At 39.1% G+C, this 19,002-nt stretch overlaps 1 protein-coding gene across 1 annotated transcript; it reads left to right on the top strand.

Moving 5' to 3' along the window:
* Positions 1-3,408: 3,408 nt before the first annotated feature.
* LOC139741010 (G-protein coupled receptor moody-like) lies at positions 3,409-4,638 on the top strand. The gene has a single exon (XM_071651598.1). It carries the CDS (start codon positions 3,409-3,411, stop codon positions 4,636-4,638), a length of 1,230 nt encoding a protein of 409 aa, XP_071507699.1.
* The last annotated feature ends 14,364 nt before the right edge of the window (positions 4,639-19,002 follow it).

Raw genomic sequence — 19,002 nt, forward strand, 5'->3', positions numbered from 1 at the left:
GTCTTATGGCTCATGATAATGGTGCAGTGTTTCATATTATAATGACGGAAAATGCACAAGAAAAGGCGCTTTTAAGTGCCAGTCCCAACCTAGACAAAATGACAGGTATACACATTATCACTTTTCACAGTGAATACTTTTTTTTTTAAATTTTGAGGTTTTGTTTCATTCTGTTTTTCAAGCAAATAACTGATAGATTGGACTCCCCCAATTCGTTTTGCTTTGATAATAAGGTCACATGTATTGTAGCGTTATAATAACATTGATGACATCTCATGTAAAATCATACTACCATTGAAAATCCGTGCAAACTATCACAAGAACAATGACGACAACGGAAGTAATATCCCCGTGTCGACGGGTTTTTCACGATTTTGTGAAAAAACACTCTTCTTTCACAGTGCGATCAAGGCGACAATAATGTTATTGCTTATAATTTGCAAACGCCCACGCTCACTCTACAATGTATAAGGGCTTTCACGCATTAATAAGTCCCTATCGTTAGTTTTGTTGACAGCATCTATAATGGGGTATAGTCTCTAGGGGAAATTTACCTCCTGAACGATGCATTATATCACTCAGTACTATAGCAAGCGACCATTCCGCATCATAGAATGAGGCGTACCGTCCTTGTTAAAATGAATCATTAACTTACTAATAGTGCACGGTGTGCACAATTAATGGACATTTTCCTGTGATGTCAAGAGGGCAATGACGTTAATACCAAGTTTGTGCACTTGCCGAATTCAAAACAGAATAATTTTAATTTACTGTACAATTACAGAGTTGACACTGAATTCCACAAGGTTCGGGTAAAAAAATGTGGTTACCATGGCAATGCATTGTCTGGTACAAACACAAAGGACATTTTGCATAACTACACTTAAGGACCATCATACACACCAAATTTGACCTTCATAGCTTAAATGATTTGTTTTAATACAAAAATGGCAACACATTTTCCTCAAACTAACACATTGGTGTCTTGCAAAACTACACTTCTAGATCATACTAAATTCTAAATACTTACCTCAGATTATGCTGTCGATAGACGACGAAATGTAGAAATGAAGGTGATTTTTTTTTAATCACGGCATGATTTTATGTTACTCTCAAGTTTCAGGCAAGTATTTTGTTTTGAACGCGCGTTTCACAGTATAATTGCCAGACACCTTAAAGATAAGATGGTTATTAGAATCCCCTTAAATTGATTGCTTGTGAAGTTAGACATAATGAAGAGCAAGGAGTAGTTCCTAAGACGATGCTTTATCCATCAACTCTCCCACAAGCAAAGTCGTCAGATCATTATAGCAATCATAATCTGATTGCATGGCACGAAAGAAAAATCAGGTCAGTACTTTTTATCCGGAACTTTTTCTTCAAACCCTCTTAGAATCACTGCCTCAAAGTCATTGCGTTACTATGTACATGGAAACCTTGCCCTCCATCAGTACGAAAGGGTTAATCGATGGCGTTGAGCTTCTTACTACAAGATGTGACCATGAAACGACTGTTTACTCGTCCCTTCTCCCATTGTCTTTTTTCACTTCCCCATCTTTGAGTGAGTGCATCTCTCGCACCACGCGCGTCGATCTGCATTAATTGATTACATTCAGTGTGGACCAGTGGGTCATTATGAATACGTCACATAATGGGAATATTAATGGTGTGTGGCTGGCAGCATCTCATTATTTAAAGTGATAATATATAGGTAATGCCCATTACAGTAACGATACCAACGACGACAGGTTCATCAGTTACTTGTTCCACGATAATGAATTACTGCCGTGTTTTTTTTTTCTTTTCCATTAAAGTGATACATCACAGGAGTTCACGTTTTTGTTTTTGTTTTATTCTGGATCGTCTCTTCACAAACTTTCAGTTTATCCGTCTTCTTATCATCATTTTTTTAATGATGGAAGACAAACCAAGATTGAATATTATTCAAGACAAGAGAAAAATACTCATGATAGAAATTTCTCGTTGAAAACGAGGTCGATAAAGCAAGGTCTTTGCACTGTCCTCATAAAATGGAACCACGCCTCCCCTACACGTTCTCATCGTCTGACCCATATTGTGATAGTCAAAGGGGTTCTAAGGAAGCCACGAAGCATGCGTGAGATATCACTAATGAAAGGAAATTACTTAATCAACAAACTGAATCGATAATCATTAAGCGCGCGATGAAAAGAGTCTTGATATTGATTCCTAGACGATATATGCTTGTCGTTGTTGATGGCATTACATTCCTCTCCTATGTTTGTCAAGTTTCCAACCAGATCAAACTGTATGCTGGTCTGTGGACGAGCGATTGTGCGGTTATTACAATCACGCTCTCACTCCCGCTGATTAAAATCGACTGGAATTTTGTGGACAATGTTATCCGTGATAGGTTATTTTAGGCAAAAGATCCTGTTCGGTTAGGCTGAACTAAGACTGTGAATGAAAGCGATTTGCTAATGATATTCTAGTGGCTGATTTCCTTCCCCAACTGCGCGCACACACGAATTGTGCTTCGAAGAGCAGAGAGGCATTAACGACGTAAGTTAGAAGGTCAGGCTATACCGAACGCTCATTGCATTTAATGAATTATGGCAGCAGCCATGCGCAACATTGATGGTTCCCCGCATCTCGACGGGTAAGGTCGTGCATACAGACAAATCGAGAGAAGAGTTTGAATCACACACCCCTTCATCGTGAAAATCATTTTCCCGGAAAAAGTCAGCATAATAATTGTCAAAATAAAGATCCAGGATTTCGGGAAAGGATAAGTATATGTCTATACAGGCATGGTGTAGGCAATTTCTCACCAATCTCATGCTTCTCGGGCGCCTACATATGAAATATGGCAGATGCTGAACATCTTTGGAAGCTGTGTAAATGTACCATTTGACGATGGCTGTAAATTTTTTTTCCTGATGGAACCACTATGCTGTTTTTGAACGCCTTTACAGTGGAATTTTTGCGAAGCTTACAAGCATTCAGAAGATCATGGACTTTGCTGGGGGAAAAAAGAGAGCCAACCAACAAACCCAACTTTTAAAGAAATTTGTGAGTCAAAATGAACGAATCCTTTGCGACATTTCTGCCCAGTGAATGTTAGACAAAATGAAAATATCGTCGTCTATTGACCAATGTTAACATTGAAATAAGAGTGTTTACCGTCACTGGACAAAGAAATCGGCCGTTGTTGTTCCCTCTTTTGACTGCTTTGTTTCAAGGGCGGACTGCCGAAAGTTAGCGGACAGTATCTGGACAAACACATCTTACTTCTTCACTGAGCAGCAGTTGGTATAAATCAAGTGTAAATCCTGTTCACACCCAGCATCACCATTATTTACATCATCATTATCACTTCCCCCTCCGTTTGTCATGGATGTCAACAGTTCGTCAAATAAAACATCGATGATGACGCCCATCATGCTGTTCTTTCTGGACGACCGTGCTCAACAGAGCATCATTGCGTTGATGTTCTCCGTGATCTCGTTCCTCGGCGTCATCGGCAACCTGTTGGTATTTTTCGCCGTGCTCCTCAGTCGCAAGCTTCAGACGCAGACCAACGTCCTCGTCGTCAACCTCTGCGTTGCCGACTTCCTAACCAGCATCTCGCTGCCATTCCAGGCTGCAGCGGGCGTGGTTGACGACTCGTCTTCCCCTCGGTCCTTTCTCTCCTCGGATGGTTTCTGCGCGGTGATCACGATGCTGGAAATCGTTTGTCTTGGGTGCAGCATATTGACGATGACGATGATCGCCGTCAACCGCCTCATCGTCGTCACACGCTCGAAGTCGGCATACGGGCAAGTGTTTCCGCGCCCATTACTCGTTGTCATGATCGTGATCGTGTGGTTGATTCCACTCACAGAATTTGGGGTGGCAGTTCTCACTGGCCACATTACCCTTGATTACTATCCTCGCTTTCGTGTTTGCGCTTGGCGCGAAGACTACCCAATTTCTAAATTTCTGATCGGCGGTACATTCGCCCTGGCGCTGTTCATAACGCTGTGCTGTTATGTCAAGATCTATTTCTTTGTCAGACGGCATGCAAGAGCAGTAACGAACGACCTTCGAAATGAGTCTATAAACCTGCAATTACGATCACACAGTCGCTCGCTTCATACACGACACTCACCCAGGAGGTTGTCCATAGGTAGTGACATACATGTACCTGTGGCGTGGAATACTGTTGACGCATTTCCTGCAGCAGACAACAGTCCGATGCCAGTTGTAAAGACGGGAAAACATAATCACCTCGCCTCTTTCTCGCCGCAAATCCCGGCAAGATGTCAACACAATGAAAATGCTGAAGTCGTCAGCACGAGGGCCAGTAGTGCGGTCACAGACCACCCTCAAGCAAAGCACAATAAAGCACTCGAAACCGACATCACGAAGAATTTGTTTCTCGTTGTTTGTGCGTTCGTCATCATTATCGTCCCATTCACCATCTGCTTTGCATTGCCGTCGTGTCAAGAGCCGTTCGTATATACCCTTGTCATACTAACCATGAGTAGCTGTGTAAATCCCATCATATACGGCTTCAAACACCCGCACTTCCGGCCCGTCTTCAAGTCCATACTACTTTGTCGTCTGGCCGACATACAGCAACCTTCAAGACTGGCGCGTAAACTCACTAAGAGATAGAAGTGACGACATATACCTTTAAACCTTTGATTCGCATGCCAGAGTTTAAGCTCTCTGTCATACGAATGTTCAGATTGAATACCCATTTAACAGATTTGTTTAACGTAGCAGTGACGATAAATTCTCTCTCTTTTATCCTTTTTGCTGATGATTCAAACGTATTCTATACTCACAGTGATCCTAATAAGTTAGTAGAAGTTTTAAATGTAGAACTTACACATGTAACAAATTGGATAAAAGCAAAAAGCTTATCTTTAAATAAACAAAAAAACAATTACATGTTATTCAGTAACTCTGTTAAACAACTTCCTGACCAAGTGGTATTTGATAATTCTGTCATTAAAGAAGTCAAGACTACAAAATTTCTCGGTATTACAATTGACAATAAGCTAACTTGGAATTGTCATATTGATAATATTTGTAAGATAGTTTCAAGAAATATTGGTATCATCAATCACGTTAAACGGATTCTCCCCAAGTCAGTGCTTCTTATGTTATATTCAACTTTTATTCTTCCTTACCTTAATTATGGCGTAATGGCATGGGGAAATGCAATACAAACTAAAATGGACAGGGTGCTTCTCTTGCAAGAAAGAGCGATGCGTTTGATATGCAATACCGCTTATAGATCACACACTGATGTTTTGTTTAAAGAAAACCGTATTCTTAAGATTACTGATTTATATCGTCTTCAGCTGGGTTGTTTTATGTACAATGTAGAAATAAACGCTACTCCTGTTGTATTTAAGGAAATGTTTCGAAAAAATAATGTTATACATAATTACTCAACAAGGTATGCGAATGATTATCATCTTCCTAAAAATAGAACTAGTTTTGCAAACAGAAATTTCATGTTTACTGGTCCTATAAGCTTTGGAATTCCTTTGATCGTTCACTAAAACAAGCTCAGAGCTTGAATAGTTTTAAGTATAAGCTAAAAATGTGTTTCTTGATAAGTATTAATAAACAGTTTTATGGTAACAAAACGTATGTATATTTCAATCAATGTTTTCTAGAAGTACTTTCATTAAGTATACTCGGAAGGTTATCTTCTGTTTCATTCGTTATTCTAATGGTACACTGTATATAATGCACACTGTAAACACTTTATACATAAACTTGTGCTTTGTAACATATACATGACTTGTTTGTATATCCATAGTACGGTTCATGTGCCCTTGTAAATAGTGTATATATGGTGTTTTTGTTATTTCACTCAGCCTTATCTTTGATATCATTTTGTCTATAATCTGTAGGGGGACTACATTTAACAAGCAGTGCTTCTAAATAGTCCCCTCCACATTTGTATATGGTATTATTCTATCTCAGAATATCACTATATTTTGTATATACATGTAATATACTCTGTATAGTTTTGATGTGTTATACCCTGTATATTTTATCATATAATGTCCACCATGTGGAATATGAATAAATTTCATTTCAAATTTCAAATTTCAATTCAAATGATAGGCAGAGGCAAGATATTTATTTGCACCTTGATAATGAATAGAATCGTAGGTGGTCTTTGTCAAGTGGAATTAAGTGGATGGACATTTTTACCGTTTATTGGTAGCTTTTCGTGCAAAGCAGTTTTCATTTTGAAAAACAATCGGATGTTGCATTTTTATCTGTTCTCCTAAGTTGATTAAGGTAACTGCGTTAGGTTTGATGGACTTGACAATGGGTCATTATCGTGGCCGAAAGAATAGTGTGCTTATAGGAGCATGGCACGGGTTGTACAATACATCTCAATAGCGTACATGTAATTTAGTGAATCTGTATATTCTCAAAGATGAACTAAAACACAGAGATGTCTACTTTCTTATTTCTTGTAGTTTCTGTATCTACGCATCTTTGTCCGATTGAAAGCGGTTATACTCGAGAGCATCAACCTTTTCCAAGCTAGCGGCCTTGGATAGTGTGTAGAACACTTTTGGGTTTTCTTTGCCAATTTGCACTCGAACCACCTATAGAGGGTGAAGAACAGCTACAGCTGCTGTACGTATCAGGAGCTTCTTCCGTCATTTCACGGATTGGATGGTTGTACATAATTATTAAAGTGGAAAAGAGAAGCGAGAGGTAGAAATATAAATTGTTCATACTAATCTAGCATATATTAAACCGAAACAAGATGCAAACACATATGACTTACGATTCTTATTTAGATGTTAATATGGATTCTGCTGATCGGATCCTCAGAGGAAGAGCATTTATGAGAGATGTACATGTTAGGTAGCTGCAGAAATAAAAGACCTTTCTCCGAGAGGTGACATTGTTTTGTTGACAATTAATTGTTTACTATTGTAAGAGCGGAGATTTCTGCTATACGAACATATTATTCTAAGACCTGGTTTTGCAAATATTTTTGAGCCGCAGAATGTATACTAGGCTGCTTTCCAAGTGTGGAGCAGAATTCCGAAGTCTTTGTAGTTAGGAACCAGGTGGCAACCAAAAAAAAAAAAAAACTTAGGAGCTCTGTTTACGTAATGATGAGTGTCTTCTGACACATAGAAGGTCTAGGCCTTATACTACGTGAAATTTACAAATATAAAACTTTACTTTATATGCTTCCAAATATAACACTGAATAGGCATTTAATGCTAAATTGCGACGTGTTTTGATTATCAATGTATTGATGAGTTGATGAATTATGATAATTCATAATGATTTACCTTGATTGAAGCTATTCAGAATGATTCACGATGATGAACGCTTATTCACCAATATTATATATGGAGCAAAGATGTTTGTTATTATTATTTTTCATGAGGTATTTCTCTCGTTTAATTCGTCCCTCTTTGTCGATTATACAGTACTTCCGCAATAATTTCATAGTATAGCCTTGATCTTTTTGTGTCTCTGTAGCCATCTGTCCATGTATCTATGTTCCCACATCCATCTACATATCCTTTGCCACTTGAAACACTTGTCACGGAAGAGTAACTTTTTTATATAAAAAGTGATGATTACTACCCTTTTTGGCCACTGGTTATGATGTACGTCCTACATCTACTCTGGATTTTATTGTTAGGGCTGTGCAAATGCATAAAAAAAGCCACATTTAAGAAAAAGAAACAGAACAAACATGTTGATAATCTCCTTGTTACTCAAAGGTGACGAGAAATAAACACCACAAAATGCAATGCATGAGTTAACGTTTGCAAGTGGTATATATTGATATGGGAATAAAGAATCGGCCCTTAATTGCCCCTCACAGTTATAGAAGACCAAACTCCGTGAGCGCGGAGAGCTTAAGTTTCGTGGGCGACTACGACGAGTTTGTGTTCTAGTGTATGTCAATCCCTTCATATCTCTGACACACATCCGCTCTACTGTAGTACTTTGAAAGCCATTCCCAAACGATTTCGCCCACTATATTATAACAGCTTAAATTACTTATTAGTCAACATAGTGCGATGCGGATGGAATGACATCCACTTTTGTCATGTTCGTGAGTACCAACAAAAGACCACACATAACGAAAGCATAGTGGATTATCGTGCATGCTTACACTCGATTGGAACGACTGAATCGTAGTTTCTAAAAGCAGATTACTGGCTCATATCAATGAATGTGTAACAGGTCTCTTTCTGCTATTAAATGTACCTCATTGTAAATTTTGCAGCTTATATCAAAACCAGTGTGTAGCTGCACCATGTATTCTATTAGTGCAGTTGGCTAACAGAACCGATTGAATTTACTACCTTGCATAACAAGTACACATCTACTTCTGATGAAATATACTTGTCACAATGCCATAGTGAAATCTATACACCCTGTTCGAGTTGACTTCATGGTAGACATGATAAAATCAGACAGGCAGAATGGTTAGATTTTAATAACAATCTGATAAAAATAAGAGTGCTATTGAATTCTAAGAATTTCACCTGTTTTCATCACAAAAAAAGAAAAAATGTTGGTGGCAACCACACACCTGAAGCAGAAGAGGTTAGCCTAGTATGACCTCATAACTTGGTTTGGTTCGTAAAAATGTGACATGATAATTTAGCAACTACAAACCCTTCCTCTGAAAATAAGAGCTCAGAGGTTAGTACAAAACACACATATTCACACACGCGCGCGCACACACACACACACACACACACATACAAAGGCCTTTTGTCATATATATATATATATATATATATATATATGTAATATATGTATATATATATGTAATATATGTATATATATATATATATATATATATATATATATATATATATATGTGTGTGTGTGTGTGTGTGTGTGTGTATGTGTTTCGAATTTCATATCAAAACAGGAAATAAAGTGAAGAATAATGTGCAGGTCAATGAGAGACTCGTAGATGATATAAATCATCACCTCCTATTCATGTAGGTGATTGCTCCTCATAATTATAATACATACAATCTATAAGATTATAGAGAGGGACCAATGCAAACTTAGATTCAAAACAAGATTGACTTTGAAATCTATTAGATTAAGACATTAACCCATTCGATTCGTTTTACAGGTGTAAATGAATGGAATTCAATCAGTCCAGATCTCAAGTCCAGCACTATACTTTCTCGCTTCAGAACATTATTCAAACAGCATACTTTTAAGAAACTGTTATCCATGTCTGAGTAGACTGCTAGCTACCAAATTTCTACTGTTCACTTCTTTGATCCTGACATTGCTACTGAATGAGTGTGTTGGGTGTGCGCTGCATGTGTGCGAGTGATAAGAATGTGGTGTGTGTGTGTGCATAGTGTAGGACTGATAAGTTTTTTTTTGTAAATTTCTTTTTTCATTTTCATTTCTTGCACATTATGCTATTTAGCAAATGTATTTTGTATAATTTTGTTTTGGGCCCCAACAACAAGCACCAGGTGCTTCAAAGGGGTCCCGGCATTAATTTCCATAATATGTGCATGTATGTTTATACACATTACTTTTGTTTTTACTGTGTACATAATGTACTATTGATTTATTTTGTGCCGAATAAATTGAATTGAATTGAATTGAATCTAATTCCATAGATTGGTCCCTCATCTCAATGTTAAAGAAATCAGAGAGCGGGCTGTATTCGAACAAACTTCGAATCTTCTGATCACCAGACAGGCGTCTTATCCATCAGACCACCGAGCTTGCGCCAGACAACCAGTGCAAATAGACACCTTAATTAACGCCCTTCTCATTCTCATCCAACGTGCTGGTTCTAGCCCTTTATAGCATGCAGCGGGTTTCTTCTGTTTATACAAAGATTCGATTTTCATTAAAACCAACACATTATTCTGCTCGACTGATGTTACTGGTTTGCTGGGGCCAACCTGAACATGTTGTGAAGAATTTCACCCTAATGTGTTTATGTTTGTCATCCCTACACTAGAGGGGAAAAATATTTGTTGAACGCTGGAACAGTTACATGTCAATCTATCTATTTTTCTTCTGTCTCCCCACATCCCCATATCAAGATCGAATAAATGGAGACAAAGTTTTAAGTCAAAATTACTCTGTGTCCCTCAAATTGCTTTTTATACTCTTCCGTTTTTAAACTGAGCTTTTCCTATCATTGCTGCTATACTCCGCTATTGGGTTTTAATTTTTTTCTATACACACACGATGGCACACGCTGACACACACCCACACACGCACGCACTCATCCACATGCATACCCCCCCCCTGCCCCCCCCCCCCCCCCCGCACACTACACATATATACATATCACATCTGAGTCATTCTTCCACTTGTGGCGCCATACACAATGAAAATTATTCCCATCATGCAATGGGAATGATCACACATTATACCATTCACGACCATCTAATGAGACCCGACGATAATACGAGTAGACCTACTGATAAAAAGAAAGATGTGACATAATACAGTACTTGATACAAAAGCCTCGTCGAATCCGCGGATTCACGTGACATCTGCATTTGATTTCGTCAAACGCGGTATCGTCGTATGTTTGCTGAACAAACTTTAATTACTCAGGCTGGTTGTGTTTGACGGAACGTGTTGTGCACAACTGTTGTTAAGTCCTGATGATCTGTTATTAACAGGAGGATGCATAGTGACAACAACTTTAACAGAATACCTTGAACTCAACTCCACCGATACTGTACTGCGAATCGAAGTCATTATTAGTTGGTAAGGTATGGAGGGGTGCAAATAGCAGCTCACGTTGTCTTCAATGTTTAATGCAAATGATGCATTTTTATGCTTTTCCAGATATCGACAAGGTTAGTAAAATAAGGTACTGTGATTACCATGGAAACACAGGACTGGTTGACTATACATTCATTTCGCCATGTTATATCAAATCAACGGTATTGAAACTAATGAGTTGACTCTGACACTACACAAAGAAATAAGCAATACGTGTGAATAAGTTTCTGTTTTCTGCGGATAAAATTAAGAAAGATTATCATTTACAAAACTAAACTTGACCCCTTTCCACGCCAGGGACTTTTGGGGCAACGTTACCATGGTGACGCGCTTCCGCTTCTCTTAAAATATGTCAGGGGCGTCACCAGCTTTTTTTCAAGGGGGGTGCGTTTTGACACTAAATGTAACCTGCGAGATTCTTTTGTTTGATTTGATTTATTAGTGCCTGTATTATCATATACATTTACATAATACACTGTACATAATCATACATGTACATAATTGTTAGTGGTACGTATTCATAAGCGTAAGTTAATCATATAGTGGAAAAAATACTGTAAAGGACTATGATTATAACATACGGGGGAGGGGGGGGTGACGGTGTTACATCCTCGGCGAGGGAGCGAAGCGACCAAGCGGGGGAGGGTGTGGGAGGGGGCTACCCCCTCCCACGGTAGGGACTTTTTGTAAAAACAGAGTATAAAATTCGCGTTTATAGGGCATTTTAAATCCAATTTCTAGGGAATTAAACATCGTAAAAAAATCACTGTGAAGGACTATGATTATAACTTACGGGGGTACATTATGTGACAGTATGAGATCTTCGGCGAGGGTGTGGGAGGGGATACCCCCTCCCACGATAGGGACTTTTTGTATAACAGAGTATAACTCGCGTTTATAGGGCATTTTAAATTAAATTTCTACGGAATTAAACATCATAAAAAAATCACTGTGAGGGACTATGATTAACGGGGGTACATTATGTGACGGTATGAGATCCTCGGCGAGGGCGCGAAGCGACCGAGCGGGGGTGGGGGTGGGAGGGGGATACCCCCTCCCACGGTAGGGACTTTTTGTAAAAGCAGAGTAGAAAAGTCGCGTTTGTAGAGCATCTAAAAGCAAATTTTGGGGAATTAAACATAGTGGAAAATTCACTGTAAAGGACTATGATTATAACATACGGGGGTATACGGGGAGGGTGTAAGAGGGGGATACCCCCTCCCACGGTAGGGACTTTTTGTAAAAGCAGAGTACAAAAGTCGCATTTGTAGAGTATTTTAAAAGCAAATTTCTAGGGTATTTAACATAGTAAAAAAAAAACCAAACACTGCGAAGGACTGTGATCATAACTTCTAAAAACTATTCATTTCACCATAAGTACGGGCAGAGGGAGCGGGCCACTTTCACTTGCCATTCGTCTGAAATTTATTCATTAAAAGCTTAAAAGTGATGGCATTATTCGAGCAATATAATTTTTTCTTATATTAGCATAAAAGCATAGAAGAAAAAGATAAATGTAAATGTATGTTTCCGGGTGCACACTCGAGGACGCGAGGTTACCATTATTCTATACATTAAATTTACTCATAAGGAAGTATTAGTGCTATAGATATATTGATATCAATTGTTAGTGCATTATTCGCCCCGTTATGGGCGAAAAGCTTTGCATTTTTAGTTATGAAACTGACAACTTTTAGACGAGAAAAGTGCCTTTATTGCTCATTTTGTTCTTCAAATATTTAATCAATTATTTGTTACAGGGGCACGGGGGGGGGGGGGGGGTGCAAAAATTCGTGTTGTCCCCTGATGCACACTTCTATGAAATACTCCGAAAATTGTCAGTCCCCGAATGTGTCGAATCTTAATCTGTGGGTAGGAACTGAGCGGGGGAAACATAAATCAAAGAGGATGAGGGAACTTTTGAAAATGATATTTAAATTCAAGTGGCAGATATGTCAAACATGCTTTTTGATGAAATATTCTGAAATTTGTCAATCCCCTAAAGTTTTCGAAGTGTATGGTTTGAGACCTAACGGGGTAGGGTGTGGGAGGGGTAACCCCTCCAACGCGAGGGAGATTGTGCATTTTCAGAATTGAAATTCAACAATCCGTTGCAGAATGAATGAAAATTTGGACAGTTTTCTATTGAAAAGGGGAGAAAATTTCGTTTCGAGAATTATAGGGTGACGTTGCCATCTACTCCTCCGGGATTGATGCCCTGCATACGAAAAAGCTGTTGTATTTTTAGAATTCCAATGAAAATAGCTCATAAAGACATTCGGAATTTAGGAAGCTCTCAATCCCCCAAGACTTTCAGTGCACTAATAGCATGAAGGGAAACCAAGCGGGGAAAGGGTTGATTGAAAGGAGATAATTTACCATATCCCCTTCCACACGACGGAACCTTTTCATTTTTTTAAAGTGAAGTGACAGGTCTGGTGCACACTTGCGATAAAACATTCGTAAATCTATCAATCTAAAGGTGTGTTAAGTCCATGGAAAATTGACCAAACCGGAGAGGGTGTGGGAAGGGGAATCCCCCTCCCACACGAGAGAGACCTTTTTTTTTTAGATTTGAAATTCAGCAACCTGGAGCACACTTTGGATGAAATGTTTGGACAGATTTCTATCAAAAAGCAAGAAAATCTCATCTCGGGAATTATGACTGTGTGTGTGGGGGGGGGGGGGAGAGCGAATGATATGCTTATCCTTGCAATATCTTTATGGGGGACTTTTTCTGTCAAAGAGCAAGAAAATCTTCTCATCTCGGGAATTATTGATTATGGGGGGGGGGGGGGGGCAAAATTATAATATGCTTGCCCCTCCAAAATTTTTATAAGGCTAAAGGCTCGTAGAGATACCTTGTGCAAGTGCTGTACGTAGACCCTATACATCCTTGCAGCACACGAACACGCACAATAACCTCACGCAAACGTGTACGTGCTCCTTACCGTACGATATGTACTCTACGGTCGATAAAGGTGAACGCTGCAAAATAGATACACGTGTACGTATAAAATCAGTGCTGCCAGAGCCCGGGGTGCGATTTTTTCCCCACATCTTGTCCCTGGTGCGAAATGAAAATAAAATAATAACAAAAATTAAAAAAAAAATTAGCGTCCGGCGTTGAGGTTGCTCAGAGACTGATTTTTTTTTTTTTTGTCTGAAGGAGGGTGCGTTCGCACCCAACGCGCCCCCGCCCCCCCCCCCCCCCTGGTGACGCCCATGAATATGTCGCACACAACTCTATGTAATTATATCGCAGTCACAGTGTGCTTAAGTTCTTCTTAATCGTGTAAAAGACCTTAGCATAGAATTGCTATCTGCACGACTGCTTTCACCTAGCTTATTTTGAGAGATAGTGCGTTGTCACGATGGCAACGCGCTTTCCGCTACCATCAAAAAAATATGTCTTGCCCGACTTTACATTATGCTCGTGGCTTATACGTGCCAAATTTGGCTTGAATTATTTGAAAACTGGACCAACCCCCTTCAAACTTCGATTGCCGGGGGTTAATTACGATAATTATCCAAACATATCCCGAATCTCAGACAGGAACGCGTGAACAACGAGTCAAAATGAAGCTTTTAAAGTGAGCCGCCGTGATCAAACAACTATCATTTGCACGATGTAACTAACGGAATAACGTATCGCTCTTCTAATCCTACCGCTTCTCCTATATTCCTGTTCTTAAAGTATCCTACTTGATCATGGTTGATTGTGGTTTCACCCTGATATTTTTTTTTCTCTGTTTGATCAAACCGTATTAGAGGTAATATCTTTTAATCCATATTCAGTCCGTGATTATGAACACACACGTGAAAACGTGTAACGTGAACACGTGACTTAATTAAAACCTTGCCTTTGTAAAGTTGACAATTCCCATTTTAATGATTATGCATCATCATCCAACTAAATGCGTCTACGACAATCTCCCCCCCCCCCCCCCCCCCAAACCAGCCAAAAGGTGAGATTCATTCCTCGGAGCCTTATTACATGAAACATTCATTACCACTCACTTTACCTTCCCACCAATCCCTTTTCTCTTTAATTGATTCCGGATGTCATAAAAAAAAGATTGAACACACAAATCGTCATTAGTTGAATGTTGCTTTTTTTTTACACACACATACACACAATCACATACAAAGACACAGACGTAAATGGGAAAATAATAATACCAGTGTCACATGACCATTCACGTTGGTAATAGGTTGTTGTGGGTTTTTTTTTTTTTTTTTTTTAGTTTTACGCCGTGTAAGTTTCATAATACATGTACATCTCTTTTTGTATGTTGTCCATGAGTTCACCTGCCCAACCTTCAAATATCCCTTTTTCATGGCTCTTTTCTCTCTTCCGTTCATCTGCATTGGCATTGAATTTTCCAAGGACTTTCCATGATAAGCCAAATCAAATGCACGTGCACACACACACACACACGCACACACGCACAAACACAAAGACACACATGCACGCACAGACACCCCATGACCGGCATACACAAACACACACACACACAAACATTCACATTAGCATTGTGATTAACGGGACATTTGCTCATTGCCACACAACACACAGCCATTTATGCCTCACACAATTTTCCAGCCTTGAAGGAAAAAAAAAATAAAACACAGACATCATGATTCACATTCTTCATTACGATAATGCTTGTTATCATTGCTGGAAATTTTTATTTTGTTTTACCTTTCGTAAGATTATTCCATACCATATTAGCCATTTTTTGTTGTTATACAGTTTCTACACAAGCACAATACTTTATCTAATATGAAATCTACACACAAGTTTAATTTACAAATAAAGCATGCATTCTGAGATACCAAAGTTGCACTTTAAAGATTTTTGTTTTAAAAAAAAGAGAAAAAAATAACGATTCAAAGGTTTGCCACAACGACAATGTGGAATGACAACTTGACCTAGCCAAGCTATAGGACGACCAACTGTGAACATAATTATGACTTCATAATTCATACGGCCAAGACATTCAGGTAATCAAGCAAAGAGAACTAAGCCACGATGTGGGAAGTGCATCTTGACTGTGCATCCCACAATAGGCGTCTCTCGACAGTTTGGACGATTAAATGCACTGCAAAGCTGTCATTTAGTGAGAGCATAAAATGTTAGTGCTATCATGAGTAAAGACAGTACAATCACCTTTGGCAAATATTGCCTTTTCTTAATTCACCAGCCTGCAATGCCAAAGATGCAATATCCTGTTAGTAGGTTGTAAGTCACTTTTTTCTTTTCTTGCTGTCTTGTTTTTTCATTCTGAATTGCATATTACAGAAATTTGACCATTACGAGTACTATATACTACTGGTAATGCTAAAAGTGAATGGTCTGGTGCACATTCAACGTAATGCACTTGAGACCCACTGTAGTCATACATAAATACCAGTAAGGAGGACTGGGTGAGTGCTGCAAAGTGAGGCAAGCCGTTTGCGATTATCATTTCCTAGAGTGTAGCCTTTTGACAAGGCCTCGTGGCTGAAGATTGAGACTAACTCGCCACACCAAACACTGCGAGAAACAGGTGAACGCGCCACGGGACCGAGACTTCTGGCATTCACCCGTTCTCTCGCAGTTAAGTCTCTTTTTCTGCCACGAGGCCTTGCCAAAAGGCTACCTACAGTGTGGCACACAGCATCTCACAGCCAGTCAAGCTTGTGATATTTTCCAGCATACCTTGATGATGTTTGGCACACTGAACAGTTGCCGAGACCATGTCCATTTGTTTTGCTCTTTTTTTTTTGAGAAAAAAAAGAACAGCTTACTGCTAATATTGATGTCATCATTTACATCCATACTAGCAAATAGCATCTACATCTCCAAGTGCCTTTGGCAGAAGTAGGATCTTTGCTCGAAGAATTAAATGTGATCTTCAAAGTGGAAGGATTGTCACAATTTTTGTTTGTTTGCCTTTAAAGGCAATAATCGTCCACACCAGTGATGAAATCAATGCAGATCAATGGTCACAATTTTGTTTGTTTGTTTTTAAAGGCAATACTTGTCCACAAGAGTGATGAAATCGACACAGATCAATGATCACAATTTTTGTTTATGTTTATAGCCATTACTTGTCCACATCAGTAAAGAAATTGACATCCACATGTCTGCAATTGCCACAAGGCAAGCTGCAGTACTCCTATCTGCTTTTTCCCTGAAGGATATCTTCACGTTAGTTCAACTAGGAACGGGTAAAAGGCTGTTACTAACAGATACATGGCTCATAAATTGAATTGTCGAGTGATGAAACTCACTCACTATTCCAGAAATCTCATGTGTTTTTACCCCCTTCCCACAAAATAACAAGACACACAAACAAACCAGTTTGTTCAAATTTTTGGTATTGAGTAGCTAAAAAAAAAGGAGATATTTGCAACATTCAGCCCAGTCTTAATGTACAAAGTTCACACAAATTGAGCTGGAAAATGAAATAATGGGAGTTTACAAGTACACATATATGTATTTACATTTCTAGGCTTACAAGATTTACAAGTTTCTTCACTTTTTTTCTCTCATTTTTTTTTCAAATCACATTTAGAAGTGAAGTATGACCTACAATACGTACAGGTGATTTACATATGGCAATCTCTTTTCTTATTATTCTTTTTTTGTTGGTTTGCACTGACTAGTTTTACAGGCTATTTTGAAAATATATTAGGTAGCAAGTTTTGATGGTCCATGCATCCACAGTGATTTGTCTAGACTGTTTCAACACATTGCATGGCTGCCTTGTTCTGGTGTGTAAACTAGAGAAATGCAACTGTGCGAAAACTACAAACACTCACATAACCCTCACGTCTTACAGATATAATTGGAAAGCAAAAAATCCCCTCTTGAAAGAGAGCATCCAAACAGAACAGCATCTTAAAAACAAACAAATAAACAATTTGAAACATCTGGAGGAGACAGACGGACATTTGGACTACACAGGTAATAGACACGTGTTGACGCTGTCAGCTCCTGTCATATGTAGTGCAACCAGGGAGGTACATAACACCTCCCCGGTGTGACAGATAGTCTGTAGATGTGTGTGATACACCAGGGAGGTGACCCTGGATACACCTATGACGCTTCACAGAAGTCAGACACGCCTGCGAATGCTGAAGGTGAGGTAAACCATCTCAAAGCAAGCGTGATATTTCTACGAAATGACCTACCAGGTGATCAGTTTGAATGTGTGACAGCTCATTCTACCCTATCCCCCCCCCCCCACATCTTCAATCAACCCTCCCTGAAATAAGAATGCAGCGTAACTATCAACTCAATGCACAGAAAATAACAATGATTAAAAAATCGATTGCAGAATGAAAGATTATTATGTCTTTAAGTTTTCTGACTCATTTGGTTTGTTTTATGTAAAACATCTACATCCAGAAGAACAGCTCCCGCAGGCAAAAACCAAAACAAAATGCAATTATGCATTTAGACCTGGTTCAAGTGAGGCTGGATTGTAATAAAACTGATGAGAGGGAGTAGAGAAGGAAGTGAAGCTTAGAACAGAATGAGGATTTCTATGCATTGTTTGTCCAATCTGAACCTGAAAGCAGGGGAATAACACCGATGAAATCAAATGCTCGGTGCCAGCTATGCAGTAATGCCACTATCATGTTGCTAATATCAAAATTTAAGGGGAAAAAATATATACATGCTTGCAGCTGGTAGCTGGCTAGGGGAAATCCAGTCTCTGTCTATGCCTGCAAGCCTGTTCTGTTTCATGTGCAATGATGTTGGTGCACGCATACCATCATAGAACATGCACCGGTGATAGCAACAAAAATGAAGTACGGTAGACACTACTGCTTGCTAGGAAGGTGCTGGTATGGACTGCAGCAACAAGTTTTACACCTAACAAAACATCCACCACAAAGAAGTAGGTCGTAAGATTTCAATAGATGTCATTTGTCTCATGACATCACATACATCACTCAGTATTCTACTGTTTGGCATGCATGGAAGAAGAGGTGGGAGGTGATTCGTACATCACCAATCTTCAGCAGCGCACTCCTGCATTCATACCTCAAAAGCACTTGTATTGTTCAAGAGTGAGACATGCACTGACTTGTGAGTGTAAACATGGGTCACTGGTCACATACAGGAATGGTCTTCTACAATTTAGTTGCAAATACACTCCTTGATGATAAGCAAGAACACAGGGAGTAAAGCCAGGCTGACACTTGCACGACTTTTGGCCACGATTTTGT

The sequence above is a fragment of the Diadema antillarum genome, unplaced genomic scaffold (genome assembly GCF_040938485.1).
Source record: "Diadema antillarum isolate AM-2024a unplaced genomic scaffold, OU_Dant_1.0 seq00000897_RagTag, whole genome shotgun sequence".
Taxonomy (NCBI): domain Eukaryota; kingdom Metazoa; phylum Echinodermata; class Echinoidea; order Diadematoida; family Diadematidae; genus Diadema; species Diadema antillarum.